Below are 24,259 nucleotides of genomic sequence, written 5' to 3' on the forward strand. Positions count from 1 at the left end.
TTGTGATGCCATTCGGACTCTCTAATGCTCCATCTGTTTTTCAGTCCTTCATGCATGATATCTTCCGGGATTATCTTGATAAATTCCTGATTGTATATTTGGACGATATTTTGATTTTTTCCGATGATTGCGAGTCTCATGTGCAGCAGGTCAGGATGGTATTTCAGATCCTTCGTGACACTGCCTTGTTTGTGAAAGGGTCTAAGTGTCTTTTTATGGTGCAGAAGGTTTCCTTTTTGGGCTTTATTTTTTCTCCCTCATCTATAGAGATGGATCTGGTTAAGGTTCAGGCCATTCATGATTGGATTCAGCCCACATCCGTGAAGAGCCTTCAGAAATTTGTGGGTTTTGCTAATTTTTATCGCCGTTTCATTGCTAATTTTTCCAGCGTGGTTAAACCCTTGACTGATTTGACGAAGAAGGGCGCTGATGTGGTGAATTGGTCCTCTGCGGCTGTCTCTGCCTTTCAGGAACTTAAGTATCGTTTTACTTCTGCTCCTGTGTTGCGTCAACCGGATGTCTCTCTTCCATTTCAGGTTGAGGTTGACGCTTCTGAGATTGGGGCAGGGGCTGTTTTGTCTCAGTGGGATCCTGTTGGTTCCTTAATGAAACCGTGTGCCTTCTTTTCCCGTAAGTTTTCGCCTGCTGAACGCAATTATGATGTCGGCAATCGGGAGTTGTTGGCTATGAAGTGGGCGTTTGAGGAGTGGGGACATTGGCTTGAGGGAGCTAAGCACCATATTGTGGTCTTGACCGATCAAAGGAATCTGATTTACCTCGAGTCTGCCAAACGGTTGAATCCTAGACAGGCTCGATGGTCCTTGTTTTTTTCTCATTTGATTTCATGGTCTCGCGTACCTTCCGGGTTCTAAGAATATTAAGGCTGATGCCCTCTCTAGGAGTTTTTTGCCTGATTCTCCTGAGGTCTTGGAACCAGTCGGTATTTTGAAGGAAGGGGTGGTCCTTTCTGCTGTTTCTCCTGATTTACGACGGGTTCTTCAGAAATTTCAGGCTGACAAACCTGATCATTGTCCTGTGGGGAAGCTGTTTGTTCCTGACAGATGGACTAGTAGAGTGATTTCTGAGGTTCACTGTTCTGTGTTGGCTGGTCATCCTGGCATTTTTGGTACCAGAGACTTGGTTGGTAGGTCATTTTGGTGGCCTTCTTTATCGCGTGATGTGCGGTCTTTTGTGCAGTCCTGTGGGACTTGTGCACGGGCCAAGCCTTGTTGCTCCCGTGCTAGTGGGTTGCTTTTGCCATTGCCGGTCCCTGAGAGGCCCTAGACGCATATTTCTATGGATTTTATTTCCGATCTTCCTGTTTCCCAGAGGATGTCGGTTATCTGGGTTGTTTGTGACCGATTCTCTAAGATGGTTCATTTGGTGCCTTTGCCTAAATTGCCTTCTTCTTCTGATTTGGTTCCGTTGATTTTTTCAGCATGTGGTCCGTTTGCATGGTATTCCTGAGAATATTGTGTCCGACAGAGGATCCCAGTTTGTTTCTAGGTTTTGGCGGGCTTTTTGTGCTAGGCTGGGCATTGATTTGTCTTTTTCTTCTGCATTTCATCCTCAGACAAATGGCCAGACCGAGCGTACTAATCAGACTTTGGAGACTTATTTGAGATGCTTTGTGTCTGCTGATCAGGATGATTGGGTGGCTTTTTTGCCATTGGCCGAGTTTGCCCTTAATAATCGGGCTAGTTCAGCTACTTTGGTTTCGCCTTTTTTTTGTAATTTTGGTTTTCATCCTCGTTTTTCTTCTGGGCAGGTTGAGTCTTCTGACTTTCCTGGTGTGGATTCTGTGGTTGACAGGTTGCAGCAGATTTGGGCTCAGGTGGTGGACAATTTGGTGTTGTCTCAGAAGGAGGCTCAACGTTTTGCTAACCGACGTCGCTGTGTTGGTTCCCGGCTTCGGGTTGGGGATCTGGTTTGGCTATCATCCCGTCATGTTCCTATGAAGGTTTCTTCTCCTAAGTTTAAGCCTCGGTTTATTGGTCCTTATAGGATTTCTGAGATTATTAATCCGGTGTCTTTTCGTCTGGCGCTTCCGGCCTCTTTTGCTATCCATAATGTCTTCCATAGATCTTTGTTGCGGAAACATGTGGAGCCCGTTGTTCCCTCTGTTGATCCTCCGGCCCCTGTGTTGGTCGATGGGGAGTTGGAATATGTGGTTGAGAAGATTTTGGATTCTCGTTTTTCGAGGCGGAAGCTTCAGTACCTTGTCAAATGGAAGGGTTATGGCCAGGAGGATAATTCTTGGGTTTCGGCCTCTGATGTCCATGCCGTTGATTTGGTTCGTGCCTTTCATCTTGCTCGTCCTGACCGGCCTGGGGGCTCTGGTGAGGGTTCGGTGACCCCTCCTCAAGGGGGGGGGTACTGTTGTGAATTCTGCTCTTGGGCTCCCTCCGGTGGTTGTTGATGGTAATGCAGTTCTTCCTGAGCAGCAGTCTCGGACAGGTGTTTCTGCTAATTGCAATTCGGACTGGGGTATTTAGCTGTGCAGGACTCATTAGTCCTTGCCAGTAGTCAATGTTCCTTTGGAAGTGTTGGTCCTCTGCCTGGCCCCTCCTGCTTGCTGCCAATTCAGCTAAGATAAGTGTTTTCTTCATTTTTTTAGACACACTGCTGTGTGTTTATTTTCTGTGCTTATCTTGGTTCTATTTTGTTCCTGCTAGACTGTGCCTGTTGTTTTTCTCAGTCTAGTTGGACTCGCTGGAGTCGCAGATATACTCTCCACATCTTTAGTTAGGTGGTGGAGTTTTTGTATTTTTCTGCTGTGGATATTTTGTAGTGTTTTATGCTGACCGCATAGTATCCTGTACTATCCTTTCCTATCTAGGTAGAAGTGGCCTCCTTTGCTTATCCCTGTTTTCTGTCTGCGTTTGTCTTTTCCTCTCCTACTCACAGTCATTATTTGTGGGGGGCTACCTATCCTTTGGGGGTCTACTCTGAGGCAAGAGAGTTTTCCTGTTTCCATTTTTAGGGATATTTAGTCCTTAGGCTGTCTCGAGGTGTCTAGGTCTGGTTAGGCACACCCCACGGCTACTTCTAGTTGCGGTGATAGGATCAGGGGTTGCAGTCAGTAAAGTTACCACTGCTCCAGCGAAGGTCATTTCATGCTGCTCCAAGGCCACCTGATCATAACAGTTTGCAGAGCCCCTGATGTACCTAAACAGTAGAAACCCCCCACAAGTGACCCCACTTTGGAAATTAGACCCCCCAAGGAATTTATCTAGATGTGTGGTGAGCATTTTGAACGCCCAAGTGCTTCACAGAAGTTTGACGCAGAACCATGAAAATAAAAAATCATTTTTTTCCCACAAAAATTATTTTTTAGCCCCCATTTTTTTTTATTTTTGCAAGGGTAACAGGAGAAACTGGACCCCAAAAGTTGTTGTCCAATCAGTCCTGAGTACGCTGATACCCCATATGTGGGGGTAAACCACTATATGGGCGCACGGCAGAGCTCAGAAGGGAGAGAGCACCAATTGACTTTTTGAACGCAAAATTGGCTGTCGCGTTTGGAGACCCCCTGATGTACCTAAACAGTGGAAACCCCCCAATTCTAACTCCAACCAAAACCCCAACACACCTTTAATGCTAATCCCAACCCAATCCATAACCCTAATCAAAACTCTAACCCCAAAACACCCCTAACCATAACCCTATGGCATAACCCTAATCATAACCCTAACGCCAAAACACCCCCTAACCCTAATCCCAACCCTAACCCTCATCAAATCCCTAAGCCCAACACACCCTTAATCATAATCTCAACCCTAACCTCAAGCCTAACCCCAATCTTAACCCTAATCCCAAACCTAACCCTAATCCCAAACGTAACCCTAATGCCAACCTTAAGCCTAATACCAACCCTAATCCTAATCAAAACCCTAATCCCAACTCTAACCCTAACTTTAGCCCCAACCTTAACCCTAAGTTTAGCCCCAACCCGAAGTTTAGCCCCAACCCTAAGGCTGGGTTCACATTGCATTAATAGCAGCACGTTCAACACAGATGTGAACGGGCTGCTATTAACGCAAGTGCCGGTATTGGCACCGCGCTAGCGCAGATAGAGCATCTGCTAGCTCTATCTGCACTAGCGGTGACGGACCCGGAAACGCTGCAGCCCGCGGTCTCGGGGTCCGTCACTCAATGACGGCACATCGCTAACGCACGCCCATCGTGGGCATGCGCTAGTGATGCGTCCGACATAGGAGTTAATGGCGGCGTTAGGGAATACGTTACCACCGCGTTATGCCGCGGTGTAACGTAGTCAGTCCAACGGACGCCATTAACGCAATGTGAACCTAGCCTAACTTTAGCCCCAACCCAAACCCTAACTTTAGCCCCAACCCTAACCCTAGCCCTAACCCTAATTGGAAAATAGAAATACATACTTTTTTATAATTTTATCATGTTTTCCTAACTAAGGGGGTGATAAAGAGGGGGGTTACTTATGATTTTTTTTATTTTGACCACTGTGATAGGATCTCACAGTGACCGAAATAAAACAAGAGGAAGAATCTTCCTCTGCCGGCCGGTACATCACGGCGGGCGCTCTGTGCATGCGCCCGCCATTTTCTTCCCGGAGGAAGAAGCCGGCGGCCAGGAGGGGACGCAGGAGGAACCAGGGACACCGGTAAGTATGATAGGGTCCCCTATCCCCCTATTTCTCTGTCCTCTGATATGCGATCACATCAGAGGACAGAGAATGACACGCACCTTTTTTTCTTTTTGCGTTCGCCAGTAAACGGTTAATTACCGGCGATCGCAAAACAGGGGTCGGCAAAAACCGACCCTGATCATGTTCTTTGGGGTCTCATCTACCCCCTGACAGCCGAGACCCCAAAGATCTGTCGGGTGCCGGCCGGCGGGCACACTGCGCATGCGCTCGCCATTTTTCCTCCGGAAAAAGATGGCAGTGCCCATCGGGAGCCACGAGGAGCATCGGGTGAGGCGGGTGAGTATCGGGGGCGATCAGGGACCCCATTTCTCTGTCCTCTGATGTACAATCACATCGGAGGACAGAGAAATTAAATGGGAAATCGTTTTTATTGCGGCCGCCGGTAAACGGTTAATTACTGGCGGTCGCAACCCGGGGGTCGGTAACCCCCCACATTCCCCCCCCCCCCCGAATCATGTTCTCTGGGGTCTCGGCTACCCTCGACAACCGAGACCCCAGAGAAAATCCGACTCTGGGGGGCGCTATTCACTTTTTCCACAGTGGTTTAAGTACCCTTAACTGCTGCCGTTAAAAGGCGTATCGGCGGTCGTTAAGGGGTTAAGACTCATCATATTAGAACAAATATCAGAACATGTGTCTAATAGGTCCCAGAGACTTGTGAATAGAGAATCCTATTGGATTTTTAAACTATCCATACTTAAACCGGAGGATTTTCCCTGTACTATATTTTTCTTTATATGGATTTTATTGTGCATCCAATATGCATTTTACATCTATTTGTATTGTTTTGTATATGAAGAAAGGTTTCTATACAAAAAACTGCACGATAGGCGCGGTTTAATTAATGAATTAAGCAATTGGATCAGTGACGCCGTTCTCGAGGATATAAAACATCCACAATGTATAATTTGTATATGCCTGAGGAAGGAGCTGGTTCACATCGGAAATGAGTAGAATCTTAAAATGAAAAGTTTTTTTTTACGTTCATTTGTTCTGATACCCAACTTTACGGCTCAGCACTTGGCGGAGCTTTTCCAAGCCCTGATTTTTTCCTTCTTCCCATATCAGGGATTTTGGAAGCCAACAGCATCATTAACCTCCGTTTTCTCTAAAAGGCTTATCATAATATTTTTCTAACTTGTCAGCACATTCTACGTACGCTGTCATTTGGCTTTGTAGTTTACAGATCTGGGCAGGTAACGGTCAGAGTCTTCTAATCTCAGGGGGTAATTGGATCCTCCAGGTGGTAAGTTCTATAGAAAAGGGCTTTCAATGCCCAAAGCCACTTGGACAGTTTTGGGTGGAGGAGAATGTTGTGGTCTAGAGGCAAAATGATGATCACATGATTGTGATATGGCCGGACTACACCACCGATAAAGCAGCCACAGCCGGTGACTGAGAAGAATCTGTGACTTCTCTGCATTTAGTGGTCACTACTCACCTGGGTAGTCATATGTAGGAATCTCCTCTTTACACCGCTCATCACCCCTCACATATGTCTCTGTAGTATTAATATGGGTCAGATCTTCACCCTGAAACAAATATTGTAAAAGTCACAGACAGATGGAGAAGTCACATCTATGATCAGCTCTAATTCTGCCATCTCCACCATTCTCATTACACAAGTATAATTCATATAATACTGGTGGATAAAGCAACACTGAGCACAAGACCTTCACAGCCGTCTACACATTGTGACAGGGTCACTGGTAAGGTGATAGAGGGGAGATATGTGTCACTGCGCTTAACGGCGTCAGTGATGTGAAACCAGAGCATTTTTTCTCCAGCACACTACGTGTTGTGAGGGTTAAGTTGCATAAAAAGGGCTGGTTTTATGTGGACCTTCACAGAGCGGGTGGGAGAAGGTCCACTTTATCTCCCCTGGCAGACCTGCCAGGACCTGCATGAGGACATGATCATGTGATCAATCACATGATGGGGAAGTTACAGGCTTGGGTTGAAATAATCGAGCTCTACAGGCAGTCTGGGTTCAGCTAGCCTGGAGAGAGGAACCTCCAGAGGCTTTGTGGCTCGTCGAGTACAGACTGAACCTGGCCTGCTCCAGAGCGGGGGGCCACCCACAACATACGGACTGTGCTGCTCCAGAGCGGGGTGCCACCCGCAACATATGGACTGTGCTGCTCCAGAGCGGGGTGCCACCCACAACATCCGGACTGTGCTGCTACAGAGCGGGGTTCACCCACAACATATGGACTGTGCTACAGTTTTTTTTTTCTTTTGCTATTTTGCTCCAGTTTTAGCCAAAAATTCTAAGTTTGTTTTCCCCACAAGTTGGTTTATGCTGCCTTACAATAAACCAACGAGGATTTAAAGAGACAGTGTTCCCATTTTTCCTACCTCTGCATGCCGCCACGTGAGTGTGGAACACCCGCCAGGGCCGTGGGGTACTCGGTACTGGGTCTGATACTTAAAGGGGATGTCACGGTGGCAGCAACCCAGTCCGTGGCCCTGGGCACCCAAGTAAAAGGGAATGTCCTTAAAGGGTCATTGAATAAAGTTTGTGCTCGTAATGCCACCTATGGTATTCGGTCAGGGTGACCGACGCTGCTTATAGGGGTCCTCTGGGGAGATGTTGTGGCAACAGTGATGGTATGGCTTCCCACAGATGAAGCTGGGTTCCCAGGACTTCCGGTGTATAGATAAAGATGGTGGGTGGTGTAGCAAGGAAATGGAGGACACAAGTTTGCAGTCTCTTTACCTGGTTTACTGATGAATTCAGGCAGCCACAGTCCAGGCCACCAAATCACAGGTAAAGGTAGGATCCGGCTGGCTGGGAAGCGAGTTGGGATTCCCCTTTACCAGGTGGAGTTAGAAGCCTTCCTTCTAGCGCGGTGGTGTAGTCCCTTGCTGCCTTAAGGCTCTCACAAGGTCCTCACGTGATCTCTCTGTCCCCATTGTAGGTCACGTATGACAGGTGGCTCGAGCCTTTTTCTCAGTCTGGTAAGGGATCATGGATATTGCCCCCCAACCTAAGAACAGCAGCCTACAGCTGCCCAGAAAAGGCACATCTATTAGATACGCCAATTCTGGCGCTTTGCCCGGCTCTTCCCACTTTCCCTGCAGCGGTGGTAATATTTGAGGGGTCGATTTCATCTTTGTATTGTCAGGTGGCAATACACTATATAACTATAGGATTACTATATAACTATACACTATAACTATACACTATATAACTATAGGATTACTAATCCTACAGTTATATGGTAAATAAATAAATAAATAAATAAATAAATAAAGACACAGCCAGAATAAAGTCTTTTAATTGGAAAAAAAAATGACAGACTCCTTTAATATTCTCAATTAAACCATACTTACGACCTCGCCTAATTCCACCAAAGCCCTCGATCTCCTGTAATAAAAATAAAATAACAAAACAACAATATACCATACCTGTCTGTCGTTCTGTCCCACGCCGTAATCCATGTCTGGGGGCTAATTAGTTTTCAACATGGATGGTGCCAAGATGCGACCGTCCAGGCTGAGAACCACTGGTGAATGAGCGGATGAGAGCGCAGCATCATTTACCAGCGGTGACATCATCGAGGCCGGGCTGAACTGCGGTGACCTCAGGACCGTGGGAAAATGCCAGTGATGATGTCACCGCTAGTCACTGAGGCTGCGCTCGCAGCAGCTCATTCACCAGTAGTTTTCAGCCTGGACAGTCGCATCTTGGCACTGTCCAGCTTGAAAACTATTTAGCCACCCAGACATGGACTACAGCGTGGGACAGAACGACGGACAGGTATGGTAGATTGTTGTTTTTTTATTTTACTTTTATTACAGGAGATCGAGGGCTTTGGTGGAATTAGGCAATACAGTACGTATGGTTTAATTTGAACTTAATAAAGGAGTCTGTAATTTTTTCAATTAAAGGACTTTATTCTGGCTGTGTCTTTATTTACATATAACTATAGTTTTAGTAATGGACAGGCAGGGGTGAACCTAGCCTCTCTGCTGCCTGAGGCGAACGGCCAAATGGCGCCCCCGCCTCCCCCCCCCCTGTAGTAAAATCAGTACAAATAAATCTGGTTCACTCTTTACTAGCCTAACCTGACACACATGGAAGATACATACACTTTTAAATAGGAATATATTTGAAACATCGATCTTTACACTTCTTCAGGGACTAAATGCCGCCTGAGGTGAAGTGATCAACTTGCTTCATTTTAAGTGAGCCCTTGGCCGGGGAAGAGTGCTTACTGTAGCGCTTCTTCCCCGGCGGGCGTCCGTGTCGTACAGATGCGGCACACAGTTGCCACACGTATTACACACACGGACACGGATATCTCCAGTACCGTTTTTTCTGGTACTGGAAATATCAGGATGTGTGAAACCAGCCTAAAGCCACATTCACACGTTCAGTATTTGGTCAGAATTTTACCTCAGTATTTGTAAGCCAAATCGGGAATGGGTGAGAGATCCAGAAGTGGTGACGTGTTTCTTTATAGTTTTCCTCTGATTGTTTCTCTCCTGGTTTTGGCTTACAAATGCTGAGGTAACATACTGAACATGTGAACGTGGCCTGATAGCGTGTTTCTGTTACTTCTGACTTCCCACAAACAGCTGGAGCGGACCGCAACGCCCATCTGACCCGTAATGGACCAGGACAGCCCCTGGGTGAGTATAATCTAAGCTCTTTTTCTCATCTTTCAGGTTACATTGAGGGCTTATCTACAGCATTACAGAAAGCATTACAGAATGCCATAGATAAGCCCCTGATGCCGGTGGCCGCAGCTCATATACAATTTTTGGGGGTGACAGACGTCCTTTAAAAGGTACTACTGGCCTCTCAGATCCTCAATATTAATCTGACCTGATAGCAAAATGACTACAGTTGCCCATAGGATATGTCCTCTACTTGCCCAAGTAAGTCACAATAACATGTATGGGTATAACATCCTTTTCTTATAAGCACCACTTATTTGTACCATATAAATGAGATCATATATATACTATTCATCCCCTGGGCAAATATAGTCATTTTGCTATCAGGTCAGATTAATATTGAGGATCTGAGAGGCCAGTAGTACCTTTTTAACACCCCCGCCCCCTTTTTCTGTTTGTTGGTTATAGGGAAAGGAAGAACAGAGAGAGAGAAAGAAAGAACAGAGAGAGAAAGAAGGAGGGGAAAGAAAGAACAGAAAGAAAGAACAGAGAGAGAAAGAAAGAAAAGAGAGAGAGAAAGAAAGAACAGAGAGAGAAAGAGGGGAAAGAAAGAACAGAGAGAGAAAGAAAGAACAGAGAAAAAAAGAAAGAAAGAACAGAGAAAAAAAGAAAGAAAGAACAGAGAAAAAAAGAAAGTGGGCAAGTGGGAAGACCCGGGAAAAGTGCCACAATTGGCGCATCTAAGAAATGCGCTTTTTCTGGGCAGCTGCGGGCTGCTGTTTTTAGGCTGGAGTGGGGCCTAAAGCAATAGCCCGTTACCAGCCCGAGAATACCAGCCCCCAGCTGTGAGCTTTAGTAAGGCTGGTTGCAAAAAATGCGGTGGACCCGATTTTTTAATTTAAATATATTAAAAAAAATAACAACGTGGGGACCCCAGTGTGAGGATATGGAGCTTACTAAAGACTATAGGACAAATGGACGTAGAGCGGAGCCCACAGCTCTAAGACATAAAGACTTTTTCCAGCACAGAGCACCAGTTACATCAATATTATTGTAATTTAATAGATAATTTGCTTGATGTGTGGTTTTCTTGCTTTATTTTATTAGTGATTTTCTTGCTCATCAGTTCATGCTCAGGAATCAATGCTTCTATTCAGTGGCAGTCAGCAGAGGAAGACGAGCAGGCTAGAGCTTATGTAAACCTAAAGCTTTAGTCACACTAAACGACTTACCAACGATCACGACCAGCGATACGACCTGGCCGTGATCGTTGGTAAGTCGATGTGTGGTCGCTGGGGAGCTGTCACACAGACAGCTCTCTCCAGCGACCAACGATCAGGGGAACGACTTTGGCATCGTTGAAACTGTCTTCCGAAGTCCCCGGGTAACCAGGGTAAACATCGGGTTACTAAGTGCAGGGCCGCGCTTAGTAACCCGATATTTACCCTAGTTACCATTGTAAAAGTAAAAAAAAAAAAACACTACATACTCACATTCCGATGTCTGTCACGTCCCCCGCCGGCGTCCACAGGGTTAAAACTGCTTTCGGCAAGAGCGCTGCTAATGCACACGCTGCAGCCGAGAGCTTCCCTGCACTGACTGTCATAGCCGGCAGTAACAGCGGTGACGTCACCGCTGTGCTCTGCTTTACGGCCAGCGCTGACACATTAGCAGCGCTTCTGCCGAAAACAGTTTTAACCCTGTGGACGCCGGGGGACATGACAGACATCAGAATGTATGTACTGTTTTGTTTTTTTTTAACTTTTACAATGGTAACCAGGGTAAATATCGGGTTACTAAGCGAGGCCCTGCGCTTAGTAACCCGATATTTACCCTGGTTACAAGTGAACACATCGCTGGATCGGCGTCACACACGCCGATCCAGCGATGACAGCGGGTGATCAGCGACCAAAAAATGGTCCTGATCATTCCCCAACGACCAACAATCTCCCAGCAGGGGCCTGATCGTTGGTCGCTGTCACACATAACGAGATCGTTAGCGGGATCGTTGCTACGTCACCAAAAGCGTGACGTTGCAACAATATCGTTAACGATATCGTTATGTGTGACTCCCCCTTAAGGCTAGACTCTATCAATCTCATTTGTATCAAGGTCTCACTCCCATTGTACTCCCAAACCTAGGCCCATTGTGTGGGTGGGGATAGTACTCAGGGGAGCCATCACCACGGGAGGTCTCACATACAGTCCCAGCTGATGGAATATGCCTTGTTCTGTGAGCTAAAGGAAAATGTTTAAAGGGGCGGGAGAAAAGGACATCGGGTTGAATCAGGCAGTTGTTGGAGAGATTTCAATGGAAGAGGATCCAAGCTGGAATGGATGGATGATCTATGGAGCTTTGGAGATTGTTGGCTGGAGGGGTATCCATGAGCTACGGTCAGGATAGCTATCGTCTGGAGGAACATAGGCTGTGACTGCACACTATACCAGCTGGAGATACAAAATCTGTGGGCCAACCAAAAGTTGGGAGACAGTGGGCATCGCCTGGTATGGAGCCAGTGGAACTACCGATCTCATATTGGGAACTTGTGGACTGAGGACATTGTATGTTGGCCATCTACCTGGATTTGTTGCACAACCATGGATGCATGGAATAAAAAAAATAGTTGCATCGTTAACCTGCCTAGGTGATTTTTATAACCCACAACCTCTGATCTTCACACCCTCTATTCTTGATAACCAGCCTTGCTGAAGCTGACAGCTAAGAGTTCCAGCCTCAACTCTGAGTTTTGCCTGGTTGGTTCAAGAAAATTGGGGGGAACGCTCACCAGGTTTTTAATTCATTCATTTTGTTATACTGCAGGCGGCGGCTGAGGAATACCCCGAACATCCGCTCCTGCTGTCACTGTTATTAGCGGCAGCAAGTGTCGGATGATGGGAGTAAGAGTCCAAAAAGCCCCCACCTGCTGTCATTGTTCAGACTTTAACATAACTCATCATTCTCTTCTGCTCCTGCCGATCGCCGGCAGAGCAGGGGAGAACGATGAGAGCCGTCTTTAGCACCCGCCACCGGGGAACAGCACGTACTGTAGCACTTCTTCCCCGGCGGCCGTCTGTGTGGTACTGAGGCAGCACACGGATGCCACACGTGTGCCGCAAGTATTACACACACGGACACTGATATCTCCAGTGTTGGTTTTTCCGGGATCGGAAATAAATGGAAGTGTGAAATCGGCCTAAGGGAGATCTCCTGACACCTTCTCTCCATCTACCTGATAATACGGAGGAACATTGGGATCTTCTTGTTTATAGTCTTGTGGAAGAAGAGGACGGGGACATCTCTCTGGTGTGGTCATCTTACTGGATAGATCTGGAGGAAACACATACAGGGACTGAATTCATTCTTTACATACAGATAATTATAGGCCATGTGTATTTAGTCCTCTTACCTGGTGATGTGAGGGGCCAGGGAACCTCCATCATGACGTCCTTGTACAGATCTTTGTGTCCTTCTAAATACTCCCACTCCTCCATGGAGAAATAGACGGCGACATCCTGACACCTTATAGGAACCTGACACATACAATGATACCGTCATCCCCAGATCCCTTCATAGCTTACTGTATAATGTCCCAGCATTCCCAGCAGTGTCACCTCTCCAGTCAGCAGCTCAATCATCTTGTAGGCGAGTTCTAGGATCTTCTGGTCATTGATGTCCTCATGTATCAGGGGGTGAGGTGGAGGCCCCGTGATTGGGCTCAGGGGTCTTCCCCATCCCTCAGACACAAGGTCCTGACAGCACTCACTAGAAGTCTTCTTCACTACTGTGTAATCCTGGTTATGGAGAGACACATTAATAAATCTCACTACAGACATTTCCAGAGTCCTCACCTCTCCAGTTCTGTCCATCTGTTATTCCCATAGATAAGAATGATGTAATGCGATGTCATCAGAATCTCTCACCTCTCCAGTAAGACGGAAGAGGATCTCTAGGGTGAGGTGTAATATCCTCTCCGCCATCTTGTCTCTGTCCATATCCATCTGTGATGGATAAATCAGGAAAATTCTCTTATATAGAAGATCTTCACTGAGAGGATCCAATATTGTAGAGACCTGAATGAGAAGAAGATGAGCCGATGTAACATCATAAAATCCTATATAGGACAAAAAGAGAAAAGAGACAATACCAAATACTGGGGAACACCCTCAATACACAATGTGCAATTTTTTCAATAATTTATTAGAATCCAAGAAACAACACACACAGCAAAAAATACATAAAAACATTAAAAACAATAGAAAAACAACCCCATAAAGAGGTGGAGCCCTCTAAGGACAGGACATGTGAGTCAAGTACCAATGAGTGAGGTATTGCACTATTACAATAAATATATACAATTGTTATTGAGACATAGCTGCATGGAAAACTCCCAATGGTGCAAAGCAAGCTACAATTGTAGTATGTACGCTGAAAAAATGCTTGCGTGGAGAAACAAAGGAGAGAGAGAGAGAGAGAGAAAAAAAAAATCCCATAGACTTTGCATTGCGTTTCGTGTTTCGGTCGATCCTCGACTTTTCGCCATAATCGGCCGATTTCACTCGACTCGACTTTTGAGATAGTCGGGTTTTGCGAAACCCGACTCGACCCTAAAAAAGTCAAGGTCGCTCAACCCTACTATTGAATATTCCCAACACAGGTCATTCTGTTGTATAATTGCGGTTTATAAACTGTACGAACAAATAAAGTACTCTCATATGACCAGCCAAACTGCACATAACAATAACAAATGTCAAAGGAATGTGTAAGCAGATTTAAAAATATTTAGAATTGAGAGTCCTCAGTGGTTGATACCTTTTAATGGGTAACTGAAAAGATGGTAACAAATTGCAAGCTTTCGAGACTACACAGGTCTCTTCATCAGGCAAAGACTAACACAAATTCTGAAGAATCACATATTTATGCACAACATGGCATAGGAAAAAAAAAAGGGAAAAACCATGGATAAGCCAGGTGACATGAAGCAGAATTACCATGGGTGATAAACAGTTATGTCCATAAATATTGGGCCAGTTCTTAGATAAGGATTGTTTTATTGTCCTGTGATTAGGGTCTCTGTTGTGATGACCCCACGTGGTCTGATTGTAAGCAGGCATCTTTTTGCAGTAAAGGTTATAATTTCCGTGCAGCTCCCCTTAGCACCTCCAGATTTGGATTGTAGGTAACCACTAGAAGTACCCAGTTATTTTCTTCTATAGCTTTGTAATGTAGCAGGTGATTCCTTGATATTCTGGTGGTTCTTGTGATCTGACTTTCAATTATTCTTGGATGGTAGCCCTGATTCAAAAAGGTCTTTCTGAGGCGACCAAGGTGTTCATCCCTATCCATTGGGTTGGAACATACACGATTGTATCTGATGGCTTGGCTGTAGACAATAGAGTTTTTTATGTGTTTTGGATGGAAACTGTCCCATTTAAGGTATGTTGGACGATCGATTGGCTTCTGATACAGGGATGTCTCTATTTTATTGTTCTGCAGCTTAATGATGGTGTCCAAAAAGTTAATTTCAGTGCAGGAGTAGTTGAGTGTCAAGTTGATGGTAGGATGAAATTGCTTAAACTGTTCATGGAACGTCTTTAGCTGTGGCTCAGACTCTCTCCAACAGCTGCAGGTACCTTTCCTTGCAACCAGAAAAAAATGTAAAACCTGTCCATTTATAATGACCACAGACAAGATAAAAATCCCAATTTACTATCTTTTCAGTTAGCCATTAAAAGGTATTAACCACTGAGGACTCTCTGTTCTAAATATTTTTCTATCTACTGGCTAACGCGGTACCAAGATATATTTCTTTCCTGTAAGCAGATTTAGAAACAGATAGTACAAAACAAACTACAACTGTGGGATTGATACATACATGCTTGCATTCAGAGACAAAACCCCACTGCCTGAGTATTGAAGGAATGTGTATACATTACAGTGATGAATATGCAGCTCCACCTCCCATATGGGTGGAGCCGCATATTCATCACTGTAATGAGTGGCACCACGTGATCGCTCATACAGGACAAGCTGCGACGTTGAGAGGAAGCATCGAGGGAGCTGGGTATTTTAATGCCAGCGGGCAGGCGCACAGAGGGAGGGAGGCGGGAGCTGACCGGGAACATTATTTTAAACACAAAAAAAAATAAAAAACAATGATTTTTCATTCCTTCTCTCCAGCGAACGCTGCTGGGGAGGAATGAATTCTGGATTCAGCACCAAAAGCAGGGGACAGCGCTTACTCTAGCGCTGTCTCCTGCACGGTCCGTGTGGTACCTAGTCGGCACACGGACGGCACACGGCTGCAGAACGTGTGCGACACTGATGTGCCATGTAAGCACACGGACACGGATAACTCCGGTACCGATTTTTCCAGTACCGGAATTATCTGGACTTGTGAGACAGACCTAACATGGAGCAATTTGACCCCTTGGTAAGATATGTCATTATACAGATCCTCCTAGTTGTCAAAAATGCATTGGCATTCTGGTGGAAAAAACCTGAAACACCCAAATTCTCAGATAATTTGGACAAAATTCACCAACATAGCGCTCTGGAATGGAGATTTGCGGCTAACAATAGCAGTGTTTACAAATATTCTAAGAAATGGAAGATCTGGAACAGCAAATTCAAGGTTTAAAATTGCCATTTTGTGCCTCTTTCCTCGGAATTGTATACATTTAAGTATGACATCTACATACAACATTCTTCACATTGCAAATCAGTATTTGTTTGTTAGAGACTGTTATTAGGGTTCTCTAATTTTATTGATCCCTTCCTCTGTCCATTATTAACCCTTCCCTTCCCTCACTTCCCTAATCCTGGTTTTTAATACAAAACCTAATAAAAATATTTTAAAAAGGAAAATGAAAATATGGGACTAGTGTATGCAATGTTACTGTGCAAAAAAGGGAAATAATAAAAGTGCAGATGTGCTGCTAAGTACTAAACTGAAAATTATCCCAATTGTAGAAGATAATTTTGCTGTTATTGTGAACAGTTAAGCAACTTAAAGATTAAATGATGTCTAAAAGGCCTAAAGTTAAAGATGACACATGTCCTTTGTATTTTAGGTATATATATATATATATATATATATATATATATATATATATATAGGCATTTTTTACATTCTAAAAAGTACAAAAAGGAAAACAGCGGTGATGAAAAAGTTTGGGCAATGCTTGGAGATGTGTGCGCTCGGTTATCTCGGTTTCACACCTTAATTAACCTGTTAGGGTTATCGCTTGTTCACTATCATTGTTAGGTAAGGTCAGGTGATGCTAATTTCCCAACTTTGTAAAAACCCAGCCTCCTCCAACCTTGTGCCAAAAACCAGCAGCCATGGGCTCTAAGCAGCTGCCGAGCTCTGACAATGGTGGAGGCCACAAAGCAGGAGGAGGATAGAAGAAGATAACAAAGTGTTTACAAGTTGCCCTTTCCTCAGTCCTAAATGTAATTAAGAAATAGCAGTTACCAGGAACAGTGGAGGTCAAGATAAGGTCTGGAAGACCAAGCAATATATTTCTAATATTAATGCGCCAGTAATGGGGAATCTCCACATACCTTCACCTGCAGAGCCGCACTCCACATATATGGCAGTTCTGTGCGCACAGGACCTGTGATGAGGTCACAGGAGGGGAGGAGTCAGGGGTCACATGATCAGGGGCCTCAGTGTATGCAGGACTCTGCTGTGCTGGTTGTCATGGTGCTGGATGAGGGGAAGTTTATGTGTGGGGTCAGGAGGGGTTTACAGTGTGGATGTAGCAGAGCCGTGTGTGTATGAGGTGTATAGAGCGGAGCCGTGTGTGCGAGGTGTATGGAGCGGAGCCGTGTGTGTATGAGGTGTACGGAGCGGAGCCGTGTGTGTACGAGGTGTACGGAGCAGAGCCGTGTGTGTACGAGGTGTACGGAGCGGAGCCATGTGTCATATATGGAGTAAAGCCGCCTGTGTACAGGGTGTGTTGAGTGGAGCTGTGTGTGTACAGGGTGTACGGTGCTGAGCCGTGCGTGTACTGTATGTACAGAGCAGAGTTGTTTGTGTATGGACAGGAGCCATGTTTGTACAGAGCGAAGCTGTGTGTCTATGACATGTACTGAGCAGAGCCCTGTGTGTACAATGTGTATGTAGCGGAGCCTTGTGTGTATGGAGTAGAGTTTTGTTCGTTTAATAAGTAGATTTTTTATAAAACAATGATTGGATCCATCTCAATATTACATGTATTGTTTTCCAATATTTCCTCTCTATTATTCCTATCTGTGTATTATCGTCTTGCGTCTTTTTCCATCTTCCTAATATTATTCTGTGTTCCGCAGCTGCAGGAGAAAATGGCGAAAGTAATGACTATCATGAAGTAGGATCTTCTCCAGGCAAGGGTCTATGACCAATCAGCGAGACTGAGGCAGTTCCAGCCCGAGAACCCCATGCTAGCGCTTTCACATGTAAAGCACCATGGAATAAATGGAGCTATAAAAAATGAATAATAATAATAAAATAATAATAGTGCTTATCTGTATGGTGGAGAGCAAGTTCCTAGCTAAGTGGAAAGGCCCATATGAGGTGGTGGAAAAACTGGGTGAAGTTAATTACAAGGTACACAGCTGGGCCGAAGGAAGCCGTACCAAATCATATCATGTGAACTTGCTAAAACCTTGGCGAGACCGAAAATCGCTGGACGCCCCTTGCCTGGGAGCCAATCCCAAAGCCACAGTGGATGATGTCACTGTTGCAGAGACTCTTACGCCTACCCAGAGGCAACGGTGTCGGGAGCTGTTGCAGCAGAACCATGACCTGTTATTGGAGCTATCAGGGTATACACAGGTGGTAGAGCATGACATGTTGACAGAACCGCATGTCAGGGTGAACTTCAAGCCCTATTGAATTCCGGAAGCACGTCAGGAGGTGCTTTCAAATGAGGTGAAGAGGATGCTAGATCTTGGGGAGATAGAGGAGTCGAAAAGTGGATGATTGAGTCCAGTCGTCCTCGTGCCAAAGCCTGATGGTGAGTGGTTCTTCTGCAACGACTACCGCAAGCTGAATGAAGTCTAAAGATTTGATGCATACCCGATGTCTTATGTGGACGAGCTCATTGAGAGACTTGGTCCCGCAAGGTACATTACTACCCTAGACCTGACGAAGGGCTATTGGTAAATCCCCATGTCCCATAGTGTCAAGGAGAAGATGGCCTTCTCGATGCCTAATGGGTGTTTTCAATACACCAGAATGTCCTTCGGTCTTCAATAGGCCATGGTAACCCTCCAGAGGGCGATGGATCGGATCCTGACTCTGCATAAGAAGTATGCCGCAGCGTACCTCGATAACATTGTTGTTTTTAGCCCTGACTGGGTCATCTGCCAAAAGTACAGACAGTTATGGATGCTTTAAGAAATGCGGGGTTCACCACAATTCTGGAAAAATATGCCACGTACCTAGGCTATGTCGTTAGGAGGGGTAAAATTAAGCTACAAATAAACAAGATTGAGGCGATTCAAGAGTGGCTGCAACCACTTTCCAAAAAGCAAGTGAGGGCGTTTCTCCAGGTATTCCTCAAGTATGTAGTTGTTGATAATATCCAGTTGTTCATATAATTTTTTTCATAGGCATTATGGTGTAACAATGCTTGTTTGGTGAAAACTACATCTGTACGAATTGGGGGCCTTTTAGGCCCCGCTATTTTTATCATGTTCTCAGTAGTGTTTGTGTCTCAAGTTACTTTATTTGTACTCAGTAATGCTGGTGGAGGGGCCAGGGTGTAGATAATAACATGTGAGGATGTCATGTGATTTTTGGAGGGAGTGATAAGGCCATGACATCACCTCAGGTCCTTGGAAAAACAGTAATGAGCTGTGTATAGAGTACTGAGGACAGTATACACTGTGAGCTAATTGCTGAAGGACCTGTGATAAGATAAGCTGTTGAGAGGAAATCTGATTCATTTTCAGTTTCTGTTTCTAAGAAGCTTGCAAAGGCTAGAGCTTGTGAGCCACAAAAATCCAGAGAATTGTACACCACCTAAAAATGAGTATAAAAGGTAAGAGCTCCTGAGGGTGAGAGGAAGAAGGGGGGACATTACACTTACAGTGTGTCACACACAAGCAAAGAGTGGACAACCCTTATTTTGTTCATTGTTTTTTCTTTTAGTTTGCTAACATCTAGTCAGCAATGGCACACTCTTCCTCCAAGTGTCTGACTGACCAAGAGATTGAAGCGATTATGTTTCAAAGCGATGATGAAAGTGAACTATCTTTGTCTGATGAAGAATATCTGCCACCAGCTAATCAAACATCCTCATCCAGTGATTCTTCTGATGATGAAGAAGTGAATCTAGTGGATCCTCAAGAAGTGATAAGCAGAACATCCAAAACGAATGTTTTTTGGGACAGTAATCCTACATTAGTCAGACGTACTCCAACACACAATATTGTGAGTCAGGCTCAAGGAGCTGTGGGAAGTCCCAGTTACTTTACCCCTAAAGATGTATTCTGTTCTTATTTTTCTGACAATATTGCAGAAGAGGTCCTATTATGTTCAAACCTAGAAGGAAGACATATCGCTTCTGCAAAAAATAAGTCCTGGAAAAATATCTCAAAAGAGGAACTTTATGCATATATTGGACTTTTACTGCTGGCAGGGAGTCAAAAATCGTATGATGTCCCAATACGAGAATTATTTCTGGACCCACTTTCTGATCCACACTATAAGGCGACAATGTCAGTGGGCAGATATGAGGAAATTAGAAGAATCATTTGCTTTGATGATAAGCGAACTCGTGCAGCGAGGTTTGAAACAGACAAATTATCCCCTATCAGTTATATCTGGAACATATTTATCAAAAATTGCACAAAACTTCTGAAAAAATAACATCAGAATTGTTTGGAATATTAATATAATAGAAAATAAAGTTAGAATAAAAATGTAGCTGCAGCTAGTTTGCTAAAGATTTCTATGCGTTTTTGTGTTTTCATGTCTTTGTGTGAAATTTGGGAAAAAAAAAGATTTTTTGGTGTTTTCTGTGAAAAATTATAATTAAAATTTTGTCCACTATTCATATTTTATTGAGCAATTTTGAAATAAACTTGAGAAAGTTACTTAAGTGTGTTTTTCTATATTATGTGAATGGGGGCCTAGAAGGCCCCCAATACGTTAATATGTATATTTTTAACGTCATGCATTCTAGGGTTAAGAGCACAGTGAGGATAGAAATGAAAGCAGTATTCAACTGTGTGGATAAAACAAATCTTGTTTTAAAGTTAATTCAAAAAATTGATTAGAAAAATGAAGAAAGGTAAATTCATAGCACACAAAAATATGTATTACATTATAGAAGAGAAAACAAGCATTGTTTGGTTCTTACATATGGTCCTGAAGTTGATGTGGTCTGGGTTGGAGATTCTCAAGGTATGAGAGCTCTGTATGAACAGGAGTTAGGTCGGCTTATGTACTATTTTGACCCATAGACTTACATTGGCTTCTATTTTTCCTGTCTCATAACCACATATGGTGATCTGCTGCTATATTCATAGTCTCTACCATATTAGAACACTAGTAACTTGGAATATGAAATATGCTTATTAGTTAATTGTACATTACCTCATTTTGAAATACTTAAGCCTATGGCCTATGACCTGTGGGAACCATTCACTGTCTCCAAATAGCCACATATTGACAGTTCTGACAAAAGCCCTATAGTTCTGACAGAGAACAGATGTATCTACCAAAACCCTCAGATTAACTCAGTCACTCACTAACCAGAGTCTCTGCTCATATGTTAAGTAATTTATATTTTTTATTATTGAATTATTAATATTTTGCAGTCCACCCTGATTATGATTTGAGAAATATCATAATCAATCCTAAACTCATTCTCTCACCATTCGGATCACGTTCATTCTTTATTCTGAAAACCTTCGATCAACATCTGTTTAGAATGTCATCTGAATTTTCAAAACTATTGTAAAAATAAAAATTAAATCAGAGTTATATATCTCTTAAAATATCATCTTCCTTTTTCATTTGTCGTTATCTTTTTATAAATTCTCTTAATTTTACACATAACTATTTGGCACTTTATACACAGCAAAACCACAATAAATATAATAACAATCAGATTAGATAATACATTTCCTGCTGCCATTTTTACTGAAGACTGTGACGAAGTAGTTACTAATTTTCCTAAATTTCTCCACCAAGATGCGCCTGACATACTCGTCCATTCATGTTCAATATCATTTAAATTCCCTTGATCATGTCTGAATACAATTTCAGCTTCTTTTAGTTGCTTTGTTAACACAATTAACAAACCCTTGAGTTTTTTTTTATCTCATTTGTCCACAAATCCCAAGGAAAATTATTTATTTGTGACAATTTGAACTGTATCGGAAGGATTTTCAGATTTCTTGGGCGTGTTGATGTAATATTAATACTTCCTACCTTTGTGAGTTTTCACATTTCCCTCAATACAATATAAACCTATTGTCAGATTTTCAGCATGTACACAAGATGAAAAGAATGCAGAAACAACTTCTTTTTCTGACATAACTTGGAAACAAATCTTGTTAGCCCTTACTGGTGTCAACAAAGTCATGTATCATGTGTACATTCTCCACTCTGGCATGACATGAGGTATGATTATGGAAACATGAATGATAAATGACTTTATCCTGTCCAGGTAGCCTTTTGTTAGAAACAAAATTTAAGCATCTTGAAATGTCTAATTGTTCAAGCACAGCTCAATACAGCATTTTACACCATAACCCATGCAAATGTTTCCGGTAATATCTACTGAATCGTCTGGTATGTATTCATCTATTAAGCTTTGTAGATTAGATCCTCTTGGTTTCTTTGAATGTAGAGTTCTTTTGAAAGGTTCATTAATTTCACTAGTATTCGTTCCATGATCTAAAATATCTTCTGCGTAGATCACAGTTGAAATAGTACAAAGTAGCAGAAATGAGATTCCCATCAGATAGTAGCCTTTCCTGGGAAATGTTGTCTTCTCCTGAAGGATTGGTGTTGAATCCCTTCCATCAAGGACATGGCGTTTCATATTCCAGCTCTTATTGGAATCCATTTCTTCCTAAAAGAAATGCAGTATTATTATTTTGCAACATACAATTTGCATTGATCAACTTGTACCCACACTCTTTGTTATCTGCAGGTATTTTTAACCACATTAGATGCTTGTTGTACAAGAATCATACCTTGTCCCATGGTTTCAATGATCTCAAAGGCACCTTCCCAGTTACTTTCCAAAGGTCCATTCTTCCTGAAAGCTTTAATCATCACTAGAGCCCCTTTCTTGAATTTGGATTTATATGGTGGCTCCATTCTTTGTATTTTTGATGCAGCATGTGGAAGAATAGTTGTCAAGGTTTGCTGCAACAATTACAACCATTTGCACCTTGCAACAGCATCTTTTTGAGGTGTGGACGAAAATGGTTCATGTGCAAAATTCAATGGCATTTTTCTGTCATTAGTTCAAAAGGACTAAACTGGGTTGTGGAAGAAGTTGTTCCTCTCAGACTCAACAGTACAAAAGATACGGCATCGACCCAAGTATTGCCTTTGTCCAATAACATTTTGGCAATTCTGGATTTTATTGTTCAATTCATCCTTTCCACAATACCAGTGGACTGTGGATGGTAAGGTACAAGGAATTGTTGTTGTACCCCTAGAATAGTGCAAACTGCTTGCATGATTTTTCCTGTAAAGTGACTTCCTCGATCAGAGGAGATCATTCTTGGGATCTCCAAGTACAAAAGACATGATAAACTAATGCTCTAACTATAGACAAAGCATCATCTTTCCTGAGAGGTAATATTACAACCCATTTAGAAAAAAACATATACTACAACCAATGCATACCTTTGAGCATTTTTACCTGAAGGTAACTGACCAATGTAGTCAATTTGCAACGTAGACCATGGACCATCTACAGGTGCAGTTCGGAGTAGTGGCTGTTTCTGTCCTTTTGGTCTTGGATAAATTTGGTAACAAATGAGACATGATTGAACAATACTTTATACAGTCTCTTCCATGTTTTCTCAGTAAAATATCTCTCTGAGAATGCCTAATAATTTCTGTTGACCCAAACTTTCATGATTATATCTTGTGAACTCAACTTGTAGTTGTTTTAGTACAACAGGACGCAACTCCCCATTTAAGTCATGACACAAAACCCCATTTTCACAAAAAAAGTGAGGTTTTGGATCAACCCGGGAAACAAGAGATGTGTCTTTTTCTTGTTCTTCCACAAAAGAAGAGATATGCATGTCTGTTCTTTGAACTGCTGAAACCTCAAGCGGTTCAGGTTCAAACACTTCTTCTCCTATCAGGGCTGCCTCTTTGGCTAACATATCTGTGGTGGCACTTCCAACAGATAATTCATGATCAGATTTTTTATGGGCAGGGACTTTGACAATAGCAAAACCATTAGGGTTTTTTATGCTATCTCAAAAATTGTTTTCAGTTAGTCACTATGTACAAGAGTCTTATTAGAAGAATGTACATAACCTATCTTTTTCCCAAACTGGCAAATAATATGTCAGTGATCTAATAACATAGGAGCTATCAATGTAGGTTACAATGGGACACTGATCATCAGCTTTGTTCAGCTGTAGTACGATTTTTACTGCTTCTAGCTCTGCCCTTTGAGCTGAAAAATGACACGGTAATATGCATTTTACAACCTGTCCTCTTTTGGGATAAAAATTGCATATTCTGAATAGTAGTGCCCATCTGAATAAAATCTGGAACCATCTACAAAAATTGGTTCATCTGTTACCTCTGGCTTTCATCTAAAAAGTGATGGAGTAGGATACTGAAACGACTAAACAATCATGAGTTTGCCCTTCGTATTGCATCAACTGGGGAAGAACATATTTGGCCTTATAATCTATCTCAATTTGTTTGGGAGACAATGACAATAACCAATGAGCAAATATCTGTG

The 24,259-nt window shown here is 43.2% G+C and overlaps 1 protein-coding gene across 3 annotated transcripts in view; it reads right to left on the minus strand.

Moving 5' to 3' along the window:
* LOC138663345 (oocyte zinc finger protein XlCOF6-like) overlaps window positions 1-16,928 on the minus strand; it is an 82,173-nt gene extending 65,245 nt beyond the window's left edge. For 2 of the 3 annotated variants that reach the window (XM_069749524.1, XM_069749522.1), the window contains exons 1-6: window positions 16,878-16,905; window positions 13,235-13,384; window positions 12,926-13,105; window positions 12,721-12,844; window positions 12,544-12,641; window positions 6,129-6,219 (exon numbers count right to left, since the gene is read on the minus strand). In XM_069749524.1, the coding sequence (XP_069605625.1) occupies window positions 6,129-6,219; window positions 12,544-12,641; window positions 12,721-12,844; window positions 12,926-13,105; window positions 13,235-13,384; window positions 16,878-16,904 (670 nt within the window). In that variant the 5' untranslated portion in view covers window position 16,905. Of the gene's footprint in view, window positions 1-6,128; window positions 6,220-12,543; window positions 12,642-12,720; window positions 12,845-12,925; window positions 13,106-13,234; window positions 13,385-16,877 lie in introns of all 3 variants that reach the window. The other variant, XM_069749523.1, reaches the window with a different exon arrangement.
* Window positions 16,929-24,259: the final 7,331 nt, after the last annotated feature.

Source organism: Ranitomeya imitator, chromosome 2 (genome assembly GCF_032444005.1).
Source record: "Ranitomeya imitator isolate aRanImi1 chromosome 2, aRanImi1.pri, whole genome shotgun sequence".
Lineage (NCBI taxonomy): Eukaryota > Metazoa > Chordata > Amphibia > Anura > Dendrobatidae > Ranitomeya > Ranitomeya imitator.